Genomic DNA, 25,674 nt, shown 5'->3' with positions numbered 1-25,674 from the left:
AATTATTATTCAAGTCATAAATTATTAATAAACCATAAAACCTATCCTATTAATTTTGTATGTATGTATATCCTTTGTCTTTCTGGTACCTTGTTGTACATTTTGCTACATTTGTCACCCTCTTTTCACTTTCTCCTCTCATCTACTCAAAGGTTAACTGGAAGAGATCCCTCAAAGGGATAAGTTCGCCTTTGTACATCTTATTATTTGTACCATGTAATTTTTAATATGTATATTTGTACAATAAAGAGTTTACCACTACTACTACTAAAACCATTAATATTATTTGCATAAGTAACTTAATACTAACTTGTAAACTATAAGATATCGATGTACAAAAATAAATATCTGTAGTTTAACACATTAGCTCTACAATACTCTACATAAACAAAAACTAGTATCATGTTTAATAAAACATAAACAAAAACAAACCTGTCAATGATCTCTCCATCCAAAACCCCGTTCATTTTCACACACACACAACACAACACAAAAAACTACAAAAACAACACCGTTTTGCACACCAGTTTGTTGTAGAAAAAAAAAGAAAATAATATACCGGATGATTATGGGCACTACGTAAAAATAAAATAAAAATAAAAGACGTGCGCTCGACTCACGGCGCCATGCGGCAATGTGGTTGGGAGATTTTGAGCGCGCAGAGTTAGAGGCCAGAGGCGACACTGAAGTCACTTCTTTTGTTACTGCCTACAGGGGTTTTAATTAACCTTCTCGCCACCACTGACGATACAAACTGACAAAGTCAGTACATTTCATGCCCCACACGTCACGATTTGATATGTTATAAGGGGTTGTTACGTGCAATTTTTGATATGGCGTTGTTGACACTTTATTACTTTTCAAACGTTACGATTCATAAACTGAAATACATGTCATACAGATACTACAAAAAAGGTGACGTCATATTTATTAAAATCTATTGCTTATATTTATTGATAAAGCAGTGCTAAAAATACTTTGTCTACGACTACCGTTCCTTTTTGCAATGATAAGTTGTGGCAAATTTGTAGGAAATGTAATGTAATGTTTAATTGTTATATGAAGAGGTATTATTACGTTATTAGAGGTATTATTTATATTCGAGATTTATAACATTAGTTTGATGAGATGTTCGTTTATTTCTTTCAGATACTTAATCAATCAATGCAGCTTACTTTGATATTTCTGTTTATCCAATTCTCATGCTTTTATACAAAATAGTTTCGAGGTATGTTACTTCCTTTTCAAATTTAAAAATGTGTGTCAGTTCTTTCTCAGTATTTTATTTTATTTGTCAGTGAGTTCTAGTTATTTTAATCCCTACATTGCGTTTATTGAACTTTATTTTGCCGCACATACCGCAATATGATACCATGCGTTTTATTGCAGTTATTTATTGTTTACGCTAACCTCATACATGCTACGATTGAAATAACTTTTGTTTTATTATTGAACAGTTCTTAACGTGTTTTTAGAATACTTATTTACCCGATCTAGCTAGTAAAAATAAACAATAACTTTTCATAGTTTTACTTTTTTTTTAGTGCAGGTATATAAATTATGGTAACCATACTAATGAAATAAAACTGTGAAAATAATACGAATGAAGTTATTAAGATCATAATCATAGCCATCAGACCTCTTTAGTAAGTTTGTTATACTATTTATCTGCATAAATTCATCTGGGCATCTGGCAAACAGAACCGCTGAGCTGACATATGGGGCATTTTCTATGAAAAGGGACCTTATTGTCGATGGCGCTTACGCCGCAAAGCGTCGCGCGGCATTGTATTTATTTCAGAGCATCGTTTATAATGGCGTAAGTGCCATCGACAATAAGGTCCCTTTTTATAGAAAATACCACATATTTTGCTGCAATGCAGATAGGAAAAAACCGGCCAAGTGCGAGTCAGACTCGCGCACCGAGGGTTCCGTACTTTTTAGTATTTGTTGTTATAGCGGCAACAGAAATACATCATCTGTGAAAATTTTAACTGTCTAGCTATCACGGTTCATGAGATACAGCTTGGTGACAGACAGACAAACGGACAGACGGACGGACAGACGGACAGCGGAGTCTTAGTAATAGGGTCCCGTTTTTACCCTTTGGGTACGGAACTCTAATAACAAATTCGATTGGAGTTTTTTTAATTTGCTGTTTAAAAAAACACCAGTATTTATTTTTATTGGCAATGCATTATATTGTGTGTTATTGTTGCAACAAATACATAAGGGTCTTATCTATCTATCTAAAGACCACTTGCTAGTCTTTGCCCAAAAACCAGTTGCTCGCGATACCTGCTGCGTCCTGCGCGCAGGGACCGCGAAACAATACATTCCAATAAACGGGTTTTAAGCTGTTGTTTAATTGTTAACGGAACGGCCTGTCATTAATTGCCACTTCCCGGTAGTTCCATGCAACTTTAGTCCAAAATCATAATCATAATTATTTATTGCATAAAGCCACACAATACATTCTTCTTCTTCTTCTTTTCCTGTTACCCCCTGCTGGGGTGTAGGGCCCGAATCTTGTCTTTCCATTGACTACGGTCTTGGGCAGCTTGGGTAACCTCCTCCCACCCCATCCCCAATACACCCAGCTCTTGCTCCACAGAACGACGCCAAGTGGATTTAGGGCGACCATGTTTTCGCTTGCCGGGCATCTTCCAGGTCAGGGCCACTTTGGATAGGTGGGTGTCAGGTTACACAATACATTACACGTCAGAAAAAGTTTAAAGAAAGGAAAAATACACTTAACACATACAATAAAGAAAATTAATTTTAACTAAATTATAATTTTAATTATTTAAAATGTATGGTCAGACTAGCCTTCGCCTACGACTTTATCCGCGTTGAAACCCATTTTTTTTTAATTTAATGCAAAAAAGTTGTTCTGAATCGATTAATAACTTTTTATTGCAATAATGTATCCTCTGATACTTGTCATGTAAGTATAATCTTTTACATTAGATAATTGTCGCATCTACAATCGATATTACCGATAATCTTTGTCCAAAACCAGTTGCTCGCAAACATTGCTCCATACATAGAGCGGCATAAGAAACATTCCGATAAACGAGTTCCATCTATTTCTGGTAACAAACAGGCGTTTTCTGACTTTTATAATAGGTTATGAATTAGATCTGGATCTGTCAGTGTCAAAGGTGATATTTCTTCAACCAAAAACGTCACTTTTGACTGACAGATCAGATCCATAAGTGAAGGGTACACGGAAAGAACGTCACTTTCATCCGTCTAGTCACTTTTTTCGGAAAATGAGATTTTCATTTCAAAATGTAGAGCTCTTAATGAACTATTAGTTATATCTTTTGCTACCACTGTAGCAAATATGATATGAGATATGTAACACAACTTTTTTTGTAGTTAAAAAAGACCTGGTGACGGAATTACCATACATTTTGACATGGTTCCAAATTTTAAAACCGCGATTACTCAAAATGTTACTAAAGTGACTAGACATGTTCTTTCCGTGTACCCTTCAAGTAATCCAGATATACAATACAATACACTACTCTTTATTGCATACCTCACACAGTAGATCTAATTTAAAACCTGTTATTGAGATCAGAATACGCCTGTAAATACTTTTGTGGGCGTTTTTAAATATTATTTCAGTGATACTTGATCCTCCATTAGACCTGTTTCATAAGGTTAGCTTTGTAAAATTATCTTTCTTCTGATAAATAAAATTGTGACGTTCTTGGTAAAAGTATTATTTTATGGTGCAGCCGATGCTCCAATACTAATAAGATCCTACGTAACATAAACGCCTACAGCCACAGATTAATAAATAGTTACTACGTAACAGATACATCATTCCCATACAAAAGCGAAAATACCTACGCTATAATAGCCTACAAAATCTTAATAATAATACCTGCTGCTCAGGACGAGAAGAAATGTACCATAAGTATGCGCACAAAGAGTCGAGACTGCCTTGCTCGCCGTGCGAGCCACGTGCCAACGCGTCATCGTAAGAATGCGCTAGGGTTGTACTGTTACTTATGTTATTATTGTAATAAAACGAATGTTGCGAATCAACCATATTTTATATTAGTCAATCAAATATTTAAAAACAACACTTATAATACCTGACTCAAAAAACTCCTTAATTTACGATTTATCTACTTATGTTCAAAGAAATAAATAGTGACAAAATTCATAAAGATAGATTTAAAATACTACTCACCTTTCTTCGTCTCTCGGAAATGAAAAAACCGGCCAAGTGCGAGTCGGACTCGCCCACCGAGGGTTCCGTACTTTTTAGTATTTGTTGTTATAGCGGCAACAGAAATACATCATCTGTGAAAATTTCAACTGTCTAGCTATCACGGTTCATGAGATACAGCCTGGTGACAGACGGACAGCGGCAGCGGAGTCTTAGTAATAGGGTGCCGTTTTTACCCTTTGGGTAAGGAACCCTAAAAAAACGACAAATTTTCTTTTGTTTTTTGACTTTTACACCCATCTACTGCACAATAATTACGTGGTTTCGGCATTTCGAAGCGTAAGCGCGGGAAACGTGCGGTGCGAGCGCTCAGGCGGGCGTTCGGCGGCCCTCTGTCGATTATATCGTCGACGATACGCCGAGCGGTAGGCATATAGCGCGTGGCTTTGAGCGAGTGAAGGAGGCCTGCTACAGCCATAAGGTACCTTTTACAGTGGCACGTCACAGTATCTCTTGTCACAAGTGGCCTCTGTTATCAATATTATTAGTAGGTAGTCTTTGTCCAAAATTAGAATTTGCTACACCAATACACGAGATCTATCTACTTTTGGTACCTAACTAGATGATTTTGTGGGAGCCTTTTTATAATAAAATTGTAGCATGTGATATAACCAGGGACCGGCCCGCTATCCCTTATCGGGGTTTTTTAAGGGTATTGCATAAGGCTTAACTCACCATACCCTTTGCCAGACGAAATCCTTTGTTTTGGTTTTAAAAACCCTTATATAAAGCTTCCACATTTGAGTAATCGGTAGCCCAAATACCCTTACAAAACCCTTATCATCCGCTCACCAACACCTTGCATATTGCTTATAAGGGTTAGCCTTATAAAGGGCTTCCCATTTAGCATATAAGCGTGCTAATTTAAGTCGTCTACCTTGTTCATAAAGCACACATTACTTCGAATCCGAGCGATCGTCGACGGCGACGGCGCCGTTCTTTGACTAGGCACGTATTTTCTTTCCTTTTCATACACTACCGTAGATATATACTAATCCTGTCTCTTTCACGCAAAGGGAAACCTTTATAAAAAGCGCTTAAAGATAAGGGTAACCCTTATTAAGAGCTAGTCTTATTTTTGGTTAGCTTTTCGGTAAGGGTTAGTCAAAGGTAAGGGTATGAATGGGCTTGCAGTTCAAAAGGGAAAGTCTTTCAATGTGTTAGCCGTGTTTAAGTGTCGCCCATTGAAAGGGTTTTATCGCGGAAAGGGTTGTCCGGTCCCTGGATATAACACTTTAAACTCTCGCGTTTTGTACACATAACATTACCACATAATGTCATTACCGGGTCTTACGCGATTAAATTTCAATCTTTTACCTTTTTTCCGACGTTAAGCCGAGCTGAAGCTAGTTTGCACCAGCTGTGGTCACGGAAGACCAAAAACCACAGCCACACATACTTCCGTGACCACAGCTAGTGCAATCTAGTTGAAACGTCGGTAAAAAGGTAAAATAATGAAATTTAATCCGTTAGACCCGGTAATGACATTAATTATGTAGCATGTGATGTTGGTAAAGTAGTATAGTATTATATAATCTGTGGTAAAGTAGATATTCCTTCGTATTTTATTTAAAAATAAAGACAACTTAATTGGCTCGGGTGAAACTTGGGCGTAAGTTAGTCTTGCCAGCCAGATGCAAAAATACTACATAATTTTGACAATTTATGCTGTGCGTTGTCTACTTATCCGTTATGTGGTCAGTATTAATGTAACTTAACGAAATTATTTTATAATATATTTATCTACACTATCTCTACTAATTATTATAAATGTGAAAGAGCTCGGTCTATCTGTTACCTATTCAGGCTTTAACCACTGAACCGATTTAGTTAAAATTTGATATCCATATCAAATTAGTTAGTTAGTATATCAATCATATATTAATGTTGTAAAAACTCTTTATTTACATACAAGATGTATACAGTGGTACTACGTAAACGAAATTAATAAACCGCAGCCAAATAACACTAGACCCTACTAATAGTGTTGTGTTCCTGCCGGTGAGTAAGGTTGCCAGAGCTCGAGGGAGAGGAGTGTTAAGGTCGGCAACGCGCATGTAACTCCTCTGGAGTTGCAGGCGTACATAGGCTATGGAGACTGCTTAACATCAGGCGGGCCGTATGCTTGTTTGCCACCGACGTAGTATATAAAAAAAAACTAGCTTAAATCTAAAATAGGCCCTTGAGGCATTGTACCAAGGATGCTGGCGGCATCGCTGTATCGCTAGTTAGATAGATTGAGGCCCAGAGCAGGATATATTTTTTATCCCGGAAATCACTCTTTAAGGATGACTCACGCTAGACCGGGCCGGGCCGGTGCCAGCTAGAGCTTCCGGCGCTTCGTTTTCTATGGAAAGCACGTGCACGGCAGTGCCCGGTCTAGTGTGAGTCATCCTTTAAGGGCGCACAATGGGGCAGAGTCGGGCAAAAATTATCTATTTACGAATAACCGGGAAGATAACTAAATCATCTTTTATTTGAAATAACTAAATCCGTCATTTGTTATTTTGAATTTATCTAGATCAGTTTCATTTTTATCTAGATAAATTAGTTGGGATTTTAAATAAAAGATGAATGTCAGTAGTACAGTGTCAGTGTGACGGTTTGACCCGACGTGACATTCTATAAATTTATTATTATAAGCTTACTTCAATAACAAACGAGGCCGGTTATCTTCACCTAGATAAATTTATCTAAATAAAAAAGTTGTCAACGCACTATTTGTGATTTTAACTATAAAACTCGTGAGACTCAAACATATTAGATTATTTTAAACCGGGTCACTCACGTATTATTAAGTCGAATAGCTCGACATGTTTCGGTCCAATTTACGAGGACCCGTCCGAGGAATTTAGGAGGTCCGTCTCGTCGCCGCGCCCTCGACCAGTGAAGACGTGTTGTGTCTCCGTGAAGACGGTCCTCGTAAATTGGACCGAAACATGTCGAGCTATTCGGCACTATTTGTGATTAAGCTTAGAATAACTTTGAACTCACGGCCTCTGGATAGATAGTATCTAGATAGTATCTATCCAGAGGCCGTGAGTTCAAGTCTCACCCAAGGCAGCAATTTTTCCACTTTTAAATTTATTCTAAGCTTAATAGCATCGATCGCAGACGTTTCTGCTTGTTAAAAATTAACTATTTGTGATTGTTTTTATCTTCGAATAAATTTATTTGAAATGATTTTATTTGAAATAATTATCTAGATAAGAAATTATCTAGATAACGCCCAACTTTGCAATGGGGGCAATATTTACTATGGAATTTGTACATCAGATCGTGGGTAGAAGCTAGTATGTAAATAAATATTATACTCATCATAGTCATCATTAATATCAATGTTCTTATTTGTGTATCAATATGTTTATCCGTCACCGCATGCATAATTTTATCACAATCGATTTGTTATTTACTATGTTATATTACATTATTTACAGTAATGGCAAGGTCAGCTCAAACTTGAACCTCTTATGTCATCTCGGGGTAAACAAGTTGTGTTTAATCTCATTTTTATTGTGTTTTTTATGGATTTTTACTTAGAATAGCGACAAGTACATATTGATCTTGTTTGGTTATTTGCTTATAGTATTTATTTTGGCTTACTAAGGAGGCAGTTAAATGTTATTTAAGTATATTTTATGCATATTCCACACATGTATATTGAATGTAGGTACAGTCGAAGGCAAAAATATCGATCCAGACAAATGGCTCAAAACTAGTACCAGTAGGCCTAGAAAGATGGACGCAACAGTACTGTATCTCGCCCGCGAGATATAAGTAGGCCAATTCGAACTCGCACTGATATCAAATCGATATTGGAGCTTGGTCTGATAGACTAGCCATCTTTTTTCGCTGTATTTATTGAAAAAACCGGCCAAGTGCGAGTCGGACTCGCGCACCTAGGGTTCCGTACTTTTTAGTATTTGTTGTTATAGCGGCAACAGAAATACATCATATCTGTGAAAATTTCAACTGCTATCACGGTTCATGAGATACAGCCTGGTGACAGACAGACGGATAGACGGAGAGACGGACAGACGGACAGACGGACAGACGGACAGACGGATAGCGGAGTATTAGTAATAGGGTCCCGTTTTTACCCTTTGGATACGGAACCCTAAAAAGGGACGGGTAGTCTATCTCGCGGGCGAGATCCTGTCGCGCCCGTCCTGTGCTAGGCCTACATACATAAATATGTATGTTAGTTGTATGGCAGCAGCTAGGTTCGTGTGTCTCTTGAAAAATGTATGGTGTCGAATCCATACAGCCGATATCAAATGTGCCATTTTCAACCAAAAGGGTACTTATTTTCGATTGTCAGTAAGGCGCTGTTCCCATATAGCTTCAATTAGAAATCAATCTTATCGACAAGCGACAATGTGGTACCTTTTGGTTGAAAACTTCACAAATATAGTATAAAGAGTTCCAAGCCGTTAACCTGTTGATCTCACCTTGTCGCGATATCGAATTATTTCCGCGTTGACCCTCGTTCAAGAGCCAAGCCCATGGACACAGTTTAAGAATAAACAGTAAGCTATCTACGAATTTTCATTTGAACATACCATTGACGTGCTCTCGTTCCTATTGCAATGACGCGGTCTGCCTCGCTTTGGAGTAATCTTACGGTGGACCCAAACTGGCTGTTATATAAACACCATCAAGTTTCATCATGTTGTCTCTGCCACATAACGTCATATGGGTAACGTTATATATCAGCCAGTGTTTTACTATTTACGGTGTATAATTTGCGCCAAAATCACACCAGTCCGTACTGTTAATTTCACTTTTTAGTACACCAAAAATTATTGTGACAGATTGTAAAAGCTTTTGCAACTTGCTCTTAAATGGTGTTTTTTTAATAAATAATAATAAATATGAGATAACAACAATCACAAATCAACCCAGTCCTACATTTCTTCAACAATACTACGTAAAAATGATCCAAAATTCAGTAACAAATTATTCATAATAAACACACCGAGATTTTACCAAGATTTTAATCAAGGATCTCCAGCTTCCCAGCAGTCAGTTTCGTTAGTTGCTTCTGCGCGATCCAAGTATGTACTTATGTACTTTTGATTGATTATAGGCTACTGTACTGACTGATACTATTAGAATAGAATAGAATAGATGAAATAAAATAGAAGAAATTTATTCAGAAAACGCTTAAATTTAGGTATTATATAGACAACAGAACAATTTATTATTAATAAGCGTCACTGAAAGGGTCTCCACTCAGCTTAATGTCAAAATACCAGTTAAGGATCTCGATGCTGGTCTTCCGTGGAAACCCTTCCGAGAGAGCGCAGTTTATTTTATATTTTATTTTATATCAGTGCAAAGCTTCAAGTAAATTTAAAAAAGCATAATTACTATTATTCAATTAAAAACTATAATAACAGATTACTATTGTAATACTACTGTACTGTTGTACTGTACTATGTGTCGGTCGACATAGGGATCGATGGGCGTATGGATGTGGTGGACGCTGATCTGCGAGAGCTCCATGTTGAGGACCGGGATCAGTGGCGAGCAGTCGTGTTGAAGGCCAAGACACACTTTGGCTCGCTGCGCCAGAGAAGTAAAAGCAAGTAAGTATAGACTACTGTATATTCACTTACTCTGACCCAAGGGCTGCCCTACCTATAGGCCTTCGCCTCCGATCCACAATATTTTAACGGCAACAGCCGTCACGAGAAATGAAAATAAAATGTGATTTAGTTCCTATGACCGTTTGTTTTGATGAGTTTTTAAACGAAGTTAGGTTGCCAGCGATATAAAAAGAGCGTGTATACCCATAATTATACAACTATTTTGAAGAACCCCATACTGTAGTCTTAAAAAGAAAACCTCAATCGAGATATGATGTTTTTATTCAAGTACCAATGATTGAAAACATGTTATTTCTTGGATTCGGTGGCAAAATGTTGAACTTCTAAAGCGCATCCCGCCCACTGATCCGACCGTAATTATCTCTATTCCACAGCGTCTATTTTTTACCACACCCACTATTTTCAAGGAAAAGGTTTTGCTGTTAAAACATTTGCAGTCTTCCATAAAATCGGTAAAATTACTGAAAAAATGTTTTTACATGTTTACGTGACTACTATCCCATAATCTACCATTAGGAGCGGCAGCTGACGTGCACAAGGATCGTAAACCCAATCAACCAACCAAGTTCTTTAAGTTCAACCGGGCTCGTAAAAAGTTACGAGCCCAGGAACTTGATTTTAAAAATAAGTTGCTGGCTCTTGGTACATTAAAAATATCGAAGTGTACCTATGTACCTAAGTCAATAGTAATGGTAGCGGATAAAAATGGATTTACAATATAAATACCTATGCACCTGGTACATACAATTTTAGAAAACACAAGGCCAATTATAGCCTCCTAAGTCCCAGCTTTTTTTACACGTCATAGTCCTAGAGGCCTCTTGTTCATTTTTTTGCACATAATAAATATTTGCTGTCAGTCCTGAACAGACTATTTATACTAGACTTATATTGACCGGGATATAGACCGTGATTACCTTTTGTATTATTTGTATTTTGGACACCCACCCGCTATCTTCAGTCACCCGTGAACATGATGCATGTAACTGCGTCGAAATATCGGGAGCTCACAAATAATACAAAAGGTAATCACGGTCTATATCCCGGTCAATATAAGTCTAGTGAAACTAACCGTGAATCATTCAAAACTCTAGATTATTTACAACTCTATGGACTGTCAGAATACTCCGTGCGAGCATTCAAATTTGAAAGCGGGGGGCATCTAAACATTTTGTACCGAATTATGTACTATCGGTATTTATTACTATAGTAATTTACTTAATGCTGGGACTGAAGGGTGACTTTTATTATGTACAAAATTTGGTACCGCAGGACTTAGGAGGTTAGACATAAATAAAAATACTTTAGTAGACTATCATTTAAAAAAATAAGTTGGCTGAAAATCGATTTCAAACTGACATGGGTCATATTAACACTAAGCTAATTACATGTATATGGTTTGATACACTTATTTTAAGTGAGCTTAGCGACGGACTAAAAATACGTGAGTTAAACCGCATAATTAGCTTAGTGGGTGAAAAATGTTATGTATTTCCCTAACTTGGATAAATGAATTCCTGCATCCACCCACGACGCTGACCTCTCGACCTTTATTCTGCAACTAGTATACACCCACGTCGACTAAATACAATACAAATGCAACGCCTGTGCTAAAACTCAGGAAGTAATTATGATATTATCATACATATCGCTCGCTTAGTGATAAACGGGGACAAGACGAAAAACGAGAATTGTGGTAAAAGGCGTTTAAAGATTTCTTCGTCAGCGCTAAGTCAATATCAATAGTATTATATCAATCGAGACACGTCCCCTGCTGGGGGCCTAGCTGAGAATGCTATAATCACTTAATACACTAATCTTTATACACTAAGTAGTCACTTAATGGTCTAAAATGGTCGGTTTTTTGTCATCTGTCATCATGCCTCACATTCTAACGTTATGTAAGTGCGAAAGTGACACATGACATGACAAGTGATAAAAATGCGACCATGATACCGCCGCTGGAAGACAGATGCCACGAAAAGTCACTTGAGTATTTACATACACTTGAGTATTTACATATACCTACTTACGTTTGTATTTATTTTATTTATTTATTAACAAGATATATACAGTGGTACTACGTAAACGAAATTAATAACTAGCTTAAATCTAAAATAGGCCCTTGAGGCATTGTACCAAGGATGCTGGCGGCATTTCCCCGCTGTATCGCAATGCTGATACGTTGTGCGAGAAAGCCGCCAGCTCTTCGGTCACCAGTTACGTCAACCAGACGCTTCGCGATTTCTGCAAACAACTTATGCGCGCTGGGACCCCATGGACCTAGAGTTTCAAATTTAAACTTGTAATTTCCCGAAATCTCTAAGTGGTACAAAAAATAAGTAGTACTAAACTTTAAAGTAATATTGTACACCCTGATGACATAAATATATTAAATATCTAATAAATAAATAAATCCTATTATCTACTATCAGTGTACATTAAGCTTGTACGTAACAAACCATGAATATTTCAATAAATGTAAAAAGAACCAAACAAAATTATAATCCGAGCCTATCTGGCATTTATGAATAAACTACCTTGGAGGAGAATTCCTAGAATGCAGTAATGAATTTACGTACCTCGACATAACATCGCTTATGTCATGTTTAGGATTCCGTGGTTAACCATAGGATAAGAACCCTTATAGTTTCGTCATGTCCATGTTTTCCATCGGCATGATATAGAAAATTCAGTTACATTCTACGAAAAACAAATGAGAAGCGAACCCAACAGTCGTATGGCGAGATGACGACTACATTATGTATGCCGTCGCCGAATTGCTACAAGGCACTGAGGTTTACTCGGATTTTAGGGTTCTGGGGGCTAAATATGAACCCTGCATTCTGCAATAGTAGATTAATACGAACATATACATATACAAGATGTCTTATTTTTCGTAAATCAATGTTGAAGTGTTATTCCCCTGGACGGCCCAATAAGTTTTTGCAGTCTGCAATGCATCATATATAAAAAAATATGTAACTAAATGTACGCCCCCCCCCCCTCCCTAGCCAGTCAGCTGCGACGCCCTTCATACAATCACTTACTTAAAAAAGCGCTTGTTGCCTAGCGTTAAGCGTTTCGACTTTTATTTCGGAGGTCGCGGGTTCAAACCCCAGCTCATATCAATGAGTTATGAAGTTATCGGAACTTAATAAAAAAAAAAAAAATGCATTTATTTCAGACGAATAAGTGTCCATAGTTTGTTAGTACCAAAAAAATACTTAAATAACTATATTAGTATCTAAACCTAAGTGAAGCGAGGACCAGTGCCTGATTAGGCCACTGTCCCACCTCCCCGCTACTACGCTCAGGAGGCTGTGGCGGCTGTCGCGGACTCTGCGGAGCGTCGCGGCGCAGCGCTTGCGCAGCGTCGCATGGAAACCGTCGACGTGTGCGTCAGCGAACATGCCAGACGCGCTGCAATGCCGCGGCAGCCGCAACAGCACCCTGAACGCGTCATTATATTGAACCCGCAATGTATTGAGCGAGCGCTGCGTGTATCTCGACCATAAGCTGCAGGTATACAGTGATGTACAGTACGCACGGAATAGCGTAATTTTAACTTGCGCTGTACACCGACTGAACCTGCGAGCTATCATGTTGGCTCTGATAGCTGATGTGTACGATATATCATTTAACGGTTATAAGTTTTTAGTGAACGAAACCATCGTGAGGAAACCGGACTAATCCCAACAAGGACTTGTTTTCCTTTTAGTGCCTATGCCAATTCTCGGAATTAGATATCAAGCGAACCCCAGGCTCCCAATAGCCGTAGTATGGAGCCGGGACAATCGCTAGGATGATGAAGACTGGATGTGACAGTGATTTAGCTCGTAGTTTGAAAGCAACTATCATGCAGAACCTTCTTTTAAGTTGAAGCACCAACTTAACTCTTTACATGAAATCCAGCAGTCATATTTTCATCCTTCAGGCTATTATTCTGCATCGTGGAAGGAATATTGGGATATGCAGCGTACTTTATCTACCTAAGTAGCCACATTTTATTCAAGGATTTAAATCAAGTTTGTGCACGGACTCGGTAAATATTCAATTTATTTCAGTCATGCATCAGCTTTGAGGTGCCGTTCGGCTTCAGACTATACCAGCATTACTGCAGAAAGAATGTTGCTGCCCGGATTTCTGACATTTGCGGCAGCAATGCAGTCGGCAGCAATATGAAACTGCAATACTAGTACAGTAATGCTGCAGACTGCATTATAAATAGAAATAAATGTAGATTTTACTTTTAAATGTTTCGATCAAATGACTTAAGTGAAGTTCACAGTTCATTATAAATTAAATTTAAATAATGTAAAAGAATAATAAACAAAGTTACAATAAATAAAATAAATAAATATTAGGGGATATCTTACACACACTTACAAAAGACGCAGCCACTCTCAAGAGATTAGCAAAGACCAGGAAGCTGAATGCCATGCTGACCGCCGACGCCCATTAGATGGGCATGGCACCAAAAGAAGAAGATCTTACACAGATCAACCTAGCCCCAAACTAAGCAAAGCTTATACTATGGGTATTAGGCGACAATATACATACTTATATAGATAAATGCAAAAATTTTAGTGATCCCCAAACTATTATTTTACTTTATAATGCCTTTTTAGATCGCATTTAGAATTCGCATCGGTCGTTTGGAGTCTTCAATATTCGGTGCATATTAATGCCATCGAAAAAATCCAAAATAAATTTATTAAATGGATGAAATATAGATTTAAATTGTTTGAGGTTGAAAACGTGGTAAGTCTCCAGCTGCGCAGGGAGCGAAAAGGTGAAATCTTTCTGTTGAAACTATTAAATAATCTAATCGAGTCGCAATATCTTATTAGCAATATTTCATATAGATGTCCTAATTCCCGAACTAGATCAAAAACTTTATTTGCCGTTCCACTCTGTCGTACGAAGTATTTCATAAACTCATATCTAGTTAGAGCAATGAATGTATAATTCTAAATATTCCAATTTCGATGTGTTCAATATGAAGCTGGGTAAATTTGTTAACTTAATGAAAAAAAAAAAAACAAAATTAGCACTTAATAACTAGTTACCTAGCCTACTTATGTAGGTTTTGTATTGTACCTTTTTTTTATTTTTTTCTCTCAAGCATAAGTTTCAGCTAAAATTCAAGTTAATAGCTTTTGGTTTGTCTGATTGCTTTGAATAATTACTTTTCTACATTTTGTATTTCATTAAGTTCCCTTTGAGCTTTTCTGCCTTAATTAATTAGTGGAAACTGTTTTGGCTTGTTTTATTAATATTAATTCATATTGTGTAAGATTGTAAGCTGTTTGTTTCCCAATTAAAAAAAAAAAAAAAAACATACTTATATACATAGAAAACACCCATGACTCAGGAACAAATATTTGTGTTCATCACACAAATAAATGCTCTTACCGGGATTCGAACCCAGGACCATCGGCTTCACAGGCAGAGTCACTACCCACTAGGCCAGACCGGTCGTCTAATATGATTGATCTAGTTATGTTTTTCTCTTAATTTGCATTGCTCACTGACTGCTATTATATTGCACACGTAGTAGGTCTCTAGCCGTGAATGATAGACCTGTACCAATAACTTCTGAGGTTATAAGAATATTAATGTTGCTTATTTTTTATATATAGTTTCCAGACCATATACTAAACCTAAAAATAATATTTTGTGTCATCCTAGGTATTTGCTTAGGTAGAAATTTAGGTATTTCTTTTTTCAATCAGCATTCTGTAAAAAAAATATTCGAGACGAAATTCTTTGTTTCCCTGTAAAGGCAAAGTGGCTTCCGACGTACACACGCATTTTGTGTCATTTTCATCCACGGGTATAATGGCATTTAATAAATACCTAATATTGATCCTAAAACGCCTAAAAAAATATTAGAGTCGGTAAGTGAAGTGTTGTACTTTACAGAACATTGTTATATGTTATTCAAACAAATCTGTGTCAAATTCATCCACCGCTTTTATTTAAAAAAAATTTTTTTCTAATTAACATCCTGTATCTGCCACAAAAAAAAATTCATATTATTAAGTTTACGTCTACAATATTATAATACCACATTGAGACATCATTCATAATTTGGGTCATTTTGATCCACGGTTTTTTTACTATCTGGCAAAATAAAACTCAATTGAGCAAGAAGGGCGTGCGCGGGGAAGGGTACCTACGCGGGTGGGGTGCTTATTATACTTGCCGCAATATCAGCTGGCGACTGAGATCTTAATAATACTATCTCCTTTACCCTTGTTAAGACCAACCAAGAGATGGCATTATGAGCTGTCTCGCCACTTAGTTTTGCGATACAGTGGATTTATTTCATTCGGAGGCATAATTACATTGTCTTATCAATCTTACCGTAGTAGGTATATAAATATAATTAAAAATAAACTGTAGGCTGCACTCCTCATACTGACCAACATTTGTGACGTTCCTAATCAAAAGGTACCACTTTCTCTGACAGGTTATTTGTATAAAGATATAATCAAATTTCGTCTTTATGGTAAACGACAAAGTGGTACCTACCTTTTGATTGAGAATGTCACATCAGCGACTTAAAAATTACTTTTGTTTCGATTTTTAGTAGACTTTTTAAGTTTATTTTAAGACGCAATTTATTGTGATTTTTGTTATGTTTAAGCGTGGCAAGCAACATTAATTACATTGATGATGATGTTCATTAAATACAATATTTTTTCATACTATACTGAACTGTCACCCTATACATGAGAATGAACAGCGCCCTCTTGACAATGATCATATATTACTGGTCAGGCTTTAATATGTGTCATAATTTAGTAAAGTCCCCTTTGTGGATTCTAAGTTTCCGAGTTACAGCAGTTTAGTGAAAGCGTTTTTTTTAAATATAAATTAAGGGTTGAATAAAGAGGAAAGAAAATTTGATTATTTTTGCGCTACGACGCACGGTTTAGGAGATACAGCCCTATAAAGTTTTTTTTATTGTTTTTTTCTTTTTTACATTGTGTTTTTTGTATATTACTTTGGGGTTTCATAAAGGGGAACTAAAATTTAATTATTTTTGCGCTACGACGCATGGTTTAGGAGATCAAGCCCTATAAAAAAAACTCTTTTTTTTGCGATTTTTTTGTATAAATTAATGGTTACATAAAGGGGACCGAAAAGTTGATTATTTTTGCGCTACGACGCACGGTTTAGGAGATACAGCCCTATATAGATTTTTTTCTTTTTCTTTTTTACGTTTTTAAATCTTAATTAAGGGCTTCTTAAGGGGAACGAAAATTTGATTATTTTTCGCTACCATGCACGGTTTAGGAGATACATCCCTAAAGTTTTTTTTGTTGTTTTTTTTTTCTTTATTTGTCATTGCGTTTTTTGTTATTACTTTGGGGTTTCATAAAAGGGAACGAAAATTTTATTATTTTTGTGCTACGACGCACGGTTTAGGAGATACAGCCCTAAAATGATTTTTTTCTCTTTTTCTTTTTTTCGTTTTTAAATCTTAATTAGGGGCTTCTTAAAGGGGAACGGATATTGATTATTTTTGCGCTACGATGCACGGTTTAGGAGATACAGCCCTATAAAGTTTTTTTGTTATTATTTTTTTCTTTCTTTTTCTTGTGTTTTTGTATATTATTTTGGGGCTTCATAAAGGGGAACGAAAATTTTATTATTTTTGCGCTACGCCGCATGGTTTAGGAGATACAGCCCTATAAAGATTTTTTTTTTAAATTTTGCGTTTTTTTAAATATAAATTATGGGTTGCATAAAGGGGAACGAAAATTTTATTGTTTTTGCGGTACCACGCACGGTTTAGGAGATACAGCTATATAAAGTTTTTTTTCCTGGTTTTTTTTTTGTTTTTTTTTTTAAGTATTAATTACGGGTTTCTTAAAGGGGTTTTTTAAATTATTTTTGCGCTACGACGCATGGTTTAAGAGATACAGCCCTACAATGATTTTTTTTTTTAAATTTTGCGTTTTTTTTAAACATAAATTATGGGTTGCATAAAGGGGAACGAAAATTTTATTATTTTTGCGCTACGACGCATGGTTTAGGAGATACAGCCCTATAAAGATTTTTTTATTGTTTTTTTTTTCTTTTTTTCTTTTTTACATTGTGTTTTTTGTATATTACTTTGGGGTTTCATAAAGGGGAACGAAAATTTTATTATTTTTGCGCTACGACGCATGGTTTAAGAGATACAGCCCTATAATGTTTTTTTTTTTAAATTTTGCGTTTTTTTTAAATATAAATTATGGGTTGCATACAGGGGAACGAAAATTTTATTGTTTTTGCGGTACCACGCACGGTTTAGGAGATACAGCTCTATAAAGTTTTTTTTTCTGGTTTTTTTTGTTTTTTTTTTTTAAGTATTAATTACGGGTTTCTTAAAGGGGTTTTTTTTTTATTATTTTTGCGCTACGACGCATGGTTTAGGAGATACAGCCCTATAAAGATTTTTTTTTTAAATTTTGCGTTTTTTTAAATATAAATTATGGGTTGCATAAAGGGGAACGAAAATTTTATTGTTTTTGCGGTACCACGCACGGTTTAGGAGATACAGCTCTATAAAGTTTTTTTTCCTGTTTTTTTTTTTGTTTTTTTTAAGTATTAATTACGGGTTTCTTAAAGGGGTTTTTTAAATTATTTTTGCGCTACGACGCATGGTTTAAGAGATACAGCCCTATAATGATTTTTTTTTTAAATTTTGCGTTTTTTTTAAACATAAATTATGGGTTGCATAAAGGGGAACGAAAATTTTATTATTTTTGCGCTACGACGCATGGTTTAGGAGATACAGCCCTATAAAGATTTTTTTATTGTTTTTTTTTTCTTTTTTTCTTTTTTACATTGTGTTTTTTGTATATTACTTTGGGGTTTCATAAAGGGGAACGAAAATTTTATTATTTTTGCGCTACGACGCATGGTTTAAGAGATACAGCCCTATAATGTTTTTTTTTAAATTTTGCGTTTTTTTTAAATATAAATTATGGGTTGCATACAGGGGAACGAAAATTTTATTGTTTTTGCGGTACCACGCACGGTTTAGGAGATACAGCTCTATAAAGTTTTTTTTTCTGGTTTTTTCGTTTTTTTTTTTAAGTATTAATTACGGGTTTCTTAAAGGGGTTTTTTTTAATTATTTTTGCGCTACGACGCATGGTTTAGGAGATACAGCCCTATAATGATTTTTTTTTAAATTTTGCGTTTTTTTTTTAAATATAAATTATGGGTTGCATAAAGGGGAACGAAAATTTTATTATTTTTGCGCCACCACGCACGGTTTAGGAGATATTATATCTATATATATATATAGCTATAATAGCTCTATAAAGTTTTTTTTCCTGGTTTTTTTTTAAGTTTTAATTAAGGGTTTCTTAAAGGGGAACGAAAATTTGATTATTTTTGTGCTACGATGCACGGTTTAGGAGATGCAGCCCTATAAAGATTTTTTTGTTGTTTTTTTTTCATTGTGTTTTTTGTATATTATTTTGGGGTTCCGTAAAGGGGAACGAAAATTTTGTTCTTTTTGCGCTACCACGCACGGTTTAGGAGATATAGCTGTATAAAGATTTTTTCCTGTTTTTTTTTGTTTTTTTTTTAAGTATTAATTGATTATTTTTGCGCTACGATGCACGATTTAGGAGATGCAGCCCTATAAAGGTTTTATTTTTGTATTTTTTTTTTCATTGTGTTTTTTGTATATTAGTTTGGGGTTCCACATAGGGGAACGAAAATTTGATTATTTTTGCGCTACAACGGTTTAGGAGATACAGCCCTATAAAGTTTTTTTTGTTTTTTTTTTCATTGTGTTTTTTGTATATTACTTTGGGGGGGGGAAGGATTCCGTAAGGGGGAACGAAAATTTTAATATTTTTGCGCTACGACGCACGGTTTAGGAGATACAGCCCTAAAATGATTTTTTTTCCTCTTTTTCTTTTTTGCGTTTTTCAATCTTAATTAGGGGTTTCTTAAAGGGATTTTTTTAATTATTTTTGCGCTACGATGCACGGTGTAGGAGATACAGCCCTATAAAGTTTTTTTGTTATTTTTTTCTTTTTTTTCATTGTGTTTTTAGTATATTACTTTGGGGCTTCATAAAGGGGAAAGAAATTTTTATTATTTTTGCGCCACCACGCACGGTTTAGGAGATATTATATATATATATATATATAGCTATAATAGCTCTATAAAGTTTTTTTCCTGGTTTTTTTTAAAGTTTTAATTAAGGGTTTCTTAAGGGGAACGAAAATTTGATTATTTTTGTGCTACGATGCACGGTTTAGGAGATGCAGCCCTATAAAGATTTTTTCCTCTTTTTTTTCTTTTTTGCGTTTTTAAATCTTAATTAGGGGCTTCTTAAAGGGGAGCGAAAATTTGATTATTTTTGCGCTACGATGCACGATATAGGAGATACAGCTAATACAGCCCTATAAAGATTTTGTTTCTTTTTTTTTCATTGTATTTTTCATGTATTACTTTTGGGTTACATAAAGGGGAACGAAAATTTTATTATTTTTGCGCTACGACGCATGGTTTAGGAGATACAGTCCTATATATTTTTTTACAATGCATGTGCTCGAAAAGTGCGTTTCCTACGGAGCCATATCGTGCGGAAAGTACTGCTTTTCCGCACTAGTGCTTTTTGTTTTCAATTTTTTTTACAGTACATATGGTGCTACTTTCTCGCACTAGTGCGGAAAAGAGCACTTACCGTGCATATGTCGAAAGTTTAAAGGGCCATATGTACTGTAAAACGTACGATACACGTGCGAATAGGTAATTCGCAACTCGTGTCGATTTAAAACACTCCTTTTAATAATTAAACTTATTTGCCATGACATGTTTTTTTATTTACTCGCACAATGCATAGTAAAACATTGTATGATACACGTGCGTAAAGATGATTTCCGCACTTGTTGCATAAATAGCAATTTTTTTTATCAAAGAATGAAAGAGTCACGGTATTAATAACCAAATTTTACTTTAGTGGTACCTTTTCCCTATCACTGTCATAAATGTATGTGGTGTTCACGTAAACGCGATATTTTTAAGATTTCCCTGCGCAATGTTGCCAGCTCGCTCGCAAATCAAACATGTACTTAAGTTCTTTTGCATAATGGTGACATTGTACAATATCTATGAGTTTTAAATAGGTAAAAGATAATTCGACGCATTCTTTGCTTGTTTGTTGTTGTGTTGTTTGCGTAACTTCTTTGAATAAGTTGCGTTAATTTGGCGCACAGGCGAAGTAAACATGCGTTGCGTACGGCAAGGTCACGCCGCGGCCCCACCCTGCACGGCCTCCGTTGCCCATTCAGACCGCCCGCTAGCTTCGTTTGAACGCAAATAATATTTTTGTAATATTTGTTTATGCAGTGGATGCAAGTGACACAAATTCATACATCTTATTTATCCCGCATTTCAAATTAATAAGATGTAAACTCTAATATCTTTAATATTCTTTTGTAACGGTGACAGCCTGTTACAACAAAATCATCAAATATCTTATGAAGCTATGCCTTAATAAGACACAAAATCATTTAATGGACCTATTTAAACGATTAAATTCGACCTAAGTAATTTTTTTTAACTCTAATTTTTTTTTGTGTCATTTAGAATATTATGACATAGTATCAGATTGCAGCGGACGTAATTGACACAAACTATGTTTTCAAACTAAAAACACTATCCTAAATGCAACACAGTTACATGTTTTCTCTCGAATATTTTTTTTCTCCAAGATAATTCAAAATAAAAAATAATTACCACAAAATAACAAATTACTAGAAAAGCAAATTATATATATGACACAAAACAAAATGTAAGATTTACATCTTAACAAAGTATTCATAAGCGAAAACAGAATTGACTTTAATATTTTTATAACCTAGGGGTCAAAATATAGCCAGCGGTACAGGTCTATGAGTACGAACATGCGTTCGTATATCAATATATGCATATATATATATGCATATATGCAATATATGCATTGATATACCAATGATGCTTTGAACTTTCGTACTCATACACGGGCATTGGCACCGACCGACACATCGTGTTAATGCATCTCAAAGATCCCACGTTCGCCAGATGTGATCATGACGTCATCACGCACTTGCATTCAGCTTTAACGACTGCATTCGTTGTTTATTTATCTGTTAGTGGCGAGGTTTGTATATCGTCTAGTACAACACAAGCCTTATTGAGCTTAAGGGGCCCACTGACTATTAATCCGCCGGACGATATCGGCCTTTTAGTTAGAACAAAAAAAGACAGTTCCGAACAACTGACAGCATCACATCAACTCAAATTCTCGCCATACTCGGACGCGTATTCTGATTGTAAATTGTAATAACAGGCTATGAAGTTTGATCTGGATTTATTATGGACATGATCTGTCAGTATTAAAATCAAAAGTAACATTCTTTCAACCAGAAACAATTTATATTTTGTTATTTTCTTGATGGCTTATATTATTACAAATAAAATACATCAGTCGGTTAGCGCGTGAAAGGTGTCAATGTCAACATAATGCCAGATTACTTACCAAGGGCGGAAAGTAACGCATTTACTCTCAAAGCCCACGTGGTGTAGCGTGGAGGCACGTCCCGGGCGCCATTATCTCGGGCTTACAGAAGAAGATGGGATAAGTAAGGTGAAATGTTAACTGGAAATGAGAATAAAAATATCTTGCTAAAAACATGCTTTCAAAAGTACTGTGTAAAATATTTGTGTCTAACGCTGTTTAGATGCTATGCTTTTATAAAATTCTTTTCGTGGCACTTACATCATTTTATGTGTAAAGGTGTGCAAACCATTATGAAAATAGGTACCTAACTGCTTATTTTTAGGGTTCCGTACCCAAACGGTAAAAACGGGACCCCATTACTAAGACTCCGCTATCCGTCTGTCCGTCTATCCGTCTGTCCTTCTGTCTGTCTGTCCGTCTATCCGTCTGTCTGTCAGCAGGCTGTATCTCATGAACCGCGAATTTTCACAGATGATGTATTTCTGTTGCCGCTATAACAACAAATACTAAAAAGTACGGAACCCTCGTTGGGCGGGTCCGACTCGCACTTGGCCGTTTTTTTAGGTTTATGGACCCTCAGTTCAAAAAAAAAAGAGCACCACATCTTTTCTACTTTTGAAGGAATTTACCAAAAATGTTTTATCAAATCAAAAAACTTGCAAAGAAATCATATACATACTTATTTTTGAATTTTTTTTACCACATGTTACCGTTGCGCGTTGGCCAATTGACAGTTAACTTAATATCTAAAAAGAAAACTGTAATAGATGTCATATATTAAAGAAAAAGTGACGAAGCCCTCCAATGGTGAAGGCCGGATTCGAACCGGCGTCTAGCTATCGCGGCTAACGCCATGAACCCCTAGGCCACCCCGCCACGGCGGTGCCCGTCCGAATTTCTCGACTATATGCCATCTTAGTAAGACTAGGCGTCTTTGACCAACTCTAAAGGCAAGCAATTAATTTAATTTATTTATTTTAATTTAATAATTTGATTTGTTCCCAAAGTTGATCTTAAAAGAAGTCAAGTTAGACATTAGTCATTAGTGTCATTACTCACTCTTACATAAAATGATACTTCATAAAACAAATGACTGTTTAAACTTGTTCCAATTGTTTCATATTCTGTATCGATGACGATGACGTCGATGACATTAACACATGTTATTAATAACAAAAATGGGTTTATAAAAATATTTTTACATTATTAGGTTGGTACCGATTTAAACAAGTTGGTATTGTATCCATTTTAATAGTATATTCAACAAGTATTTTTTAAATTGATTTAAAATGAACAAAAACCTCAACCGAAGTTAAGTAAAATGTGCCATTTTCAACCAAAAGGGTACTTATTGTCGCTTGTCAGTAAGGCGCTATTTCCATATAGCTTCAATTAGAAATCAACCTTATCAACAAGCGACAATGTGGTACCTTTTGGTTGAAAACGTCACAAATATCAAATGATATGACTTGCCCGATGTCAGATGTCAAAAGTAAAAAAAATTTGGCCCACGATGTATACAGATGTACAGTGTAGTGCATAATTGTTTTCCATCTTATTTTCTCGGAAACGTTCGTATTTGTCATGCTACTTCAGTCAGGCGTGTCTCACTCCGCGATTTTGTCGCGTCGCTACAAGTACCTGCCGCCGCCTCAATTTTGAGGTTTTGTCATAGTAATTGCCGCGCACCGCTATGGAACGGACGCCTGCACGCGCTTGCGGCGCCTTGCGCGTAGTAGTCGCGTTTTGTTAGGGAGTGAATCTTCTGTACCTAGTACTATTATATATTCTGTGCTTCAGTCAACCTCATTACTTTTTTTTTTATGTGATAGTCAGCAAACGAAATTAGCGGGACTTAATCGCGTACAAACTTACGTTTTTTATGGCCTGACGTTTCGAACGTGACGTTACGTTCGTGGTCACAGGCAGACTGGCGAGGAATTGTATCAACATCTTCTTGCTCATTACTTTTTGTTCCGATGTTCCGAGACTGACTGAAATAGCAAGACATGTTCGTACGTTTCCGTGAAAATACGATGAAATATATTTATGCACTACATCTGAAGTGAATAATTGTTTTTCCATCGTATTTTCTCGGAAACGATCGTATTTGTCATTCTAGTTCAGTCAATATCAGTACTTTTTGTTCCGAGACTGACTGAAATAGAAAGAAACGTTCGTAAGTTTCCGTGAAAATACGATGGAAAATAATTAATTATTATGCACTACATCCTATACTTTAAGGGGATCCCATGCCCCAATGACCTTCGATTTGAATCCCTTAGTTTTCTAATGTTTTTTGTAGCTTATCATATTAACAGCAACGGATTTTAGCAATATAGTATCCCATATTTACTTCAAAGTTCATTGTTTTCGAAATATTTGGCATCAAAGTTGAACAATTTTAGGCCAAAAAACTGGTTTTCTGGCCATAACTTTTGTGTTAATTAGTTTTAAATTAAAACCTTAAACAAATTTTTCGAGACGTCTAAGACGAACCCAAATATGTATATTTCGTATAAATAAGAAGTTTCGTCTTTCACAGCAATCGAAATACGAAGAAAGTGTTTTTTTAGACAATGTTTAAAACAATCATAAATAAATAAGTATTCATTTTTTTCACAATCCGGTAGACAAAAATGGAGATAAAAGATTGAAGAACCGATAGCCGCTTGTCTTATAATTCTATATGTAGTGCAAAAGTAGGAGATACGATTCAAAACTTGTCAAAAATCGATGAAAACCTCAGGTAGCCCCTTAACCAAGCAATGCATTTTGATTCCTTTTACTACGCCCTTCACACGCCACGTAGCGTAGCCAATCAAAATTAACAAGAAACTATGTGTAATAATCGCTGCGAGGTCCTAAACGAAGCGCTTAACTGTGATTACTAGCTGTCTGCAGGAAATAAATATTATTACAAAACCGTACTAGCAGTAGTGTAAGACCCATATTGGCTATGTGCGAACTTGGAGGTGGTGGTGGCGGTGGGGGGTGGGGGGGAATGTCTGTATATGTTCGCATAATTATATGAGTAGGTATATTTTAAATGCTTTTCCCATAAGTAACACCATCCTAACCTTTCATTTATGAGTGGTGGTCAAAAATCGTGCGTTCATACCTTGCAGAATAAATAATTTACGAAAAAAATGCAAAAAGACATTTATACAGACAAGAGGTTAATGTGTTTTAAAAAGTCGGACACTCAAGCTAAAACTAAAACCTCCATAACCAAAAGACGTCGAAGCCATTAGCGATACTTTCTGCTTGTTTATTGACTGTGG

General features: G+C 35.9%; 1 protein-coding gene across 1 annotated transcript in view; it reads right to left on the bottom strand.

Moving 5' to 3' along the window:
* Window positions 1-712, bottom strand: part of LOC134749928 (calcium/calmodulin-dependent protein kinase kinase 2) — a 172,530-nt gene extending 171,818 nt beyond the window's left edge. The window contains exon 1 of the mRNA XM_063684948.1: window positions 433-712. Coding sequence (XP_063541018.1) covers window positions 433-467 — 35 coding nt within the window. The 5' untranslated portion in view covers window positions 468-712. The remainder of the gene's footprint in view (window positions 1-432) is intronic.
* Window positions 713-25,674: the final 24,962 nt, after the last annotated feature.

This window comes from Cydia strobilella, chromosome 19 (assembly GCF_947568885.1).
Source record: "Cydia strobilella chromosome 19, ilCydStro3.1, whole genome shotgun sequence".
Classification (NCBI taxonomy): Eukaryota; Metazoa; Arthropoda; class Insecta; order Lepidoptera; family Tortricidae; genus Cydia; species Cydia strobilella.
Note: the sequence above shows the minus strand (reverse complement) of the source record. Positions and strands in the feature narration are given on the sequence as shown.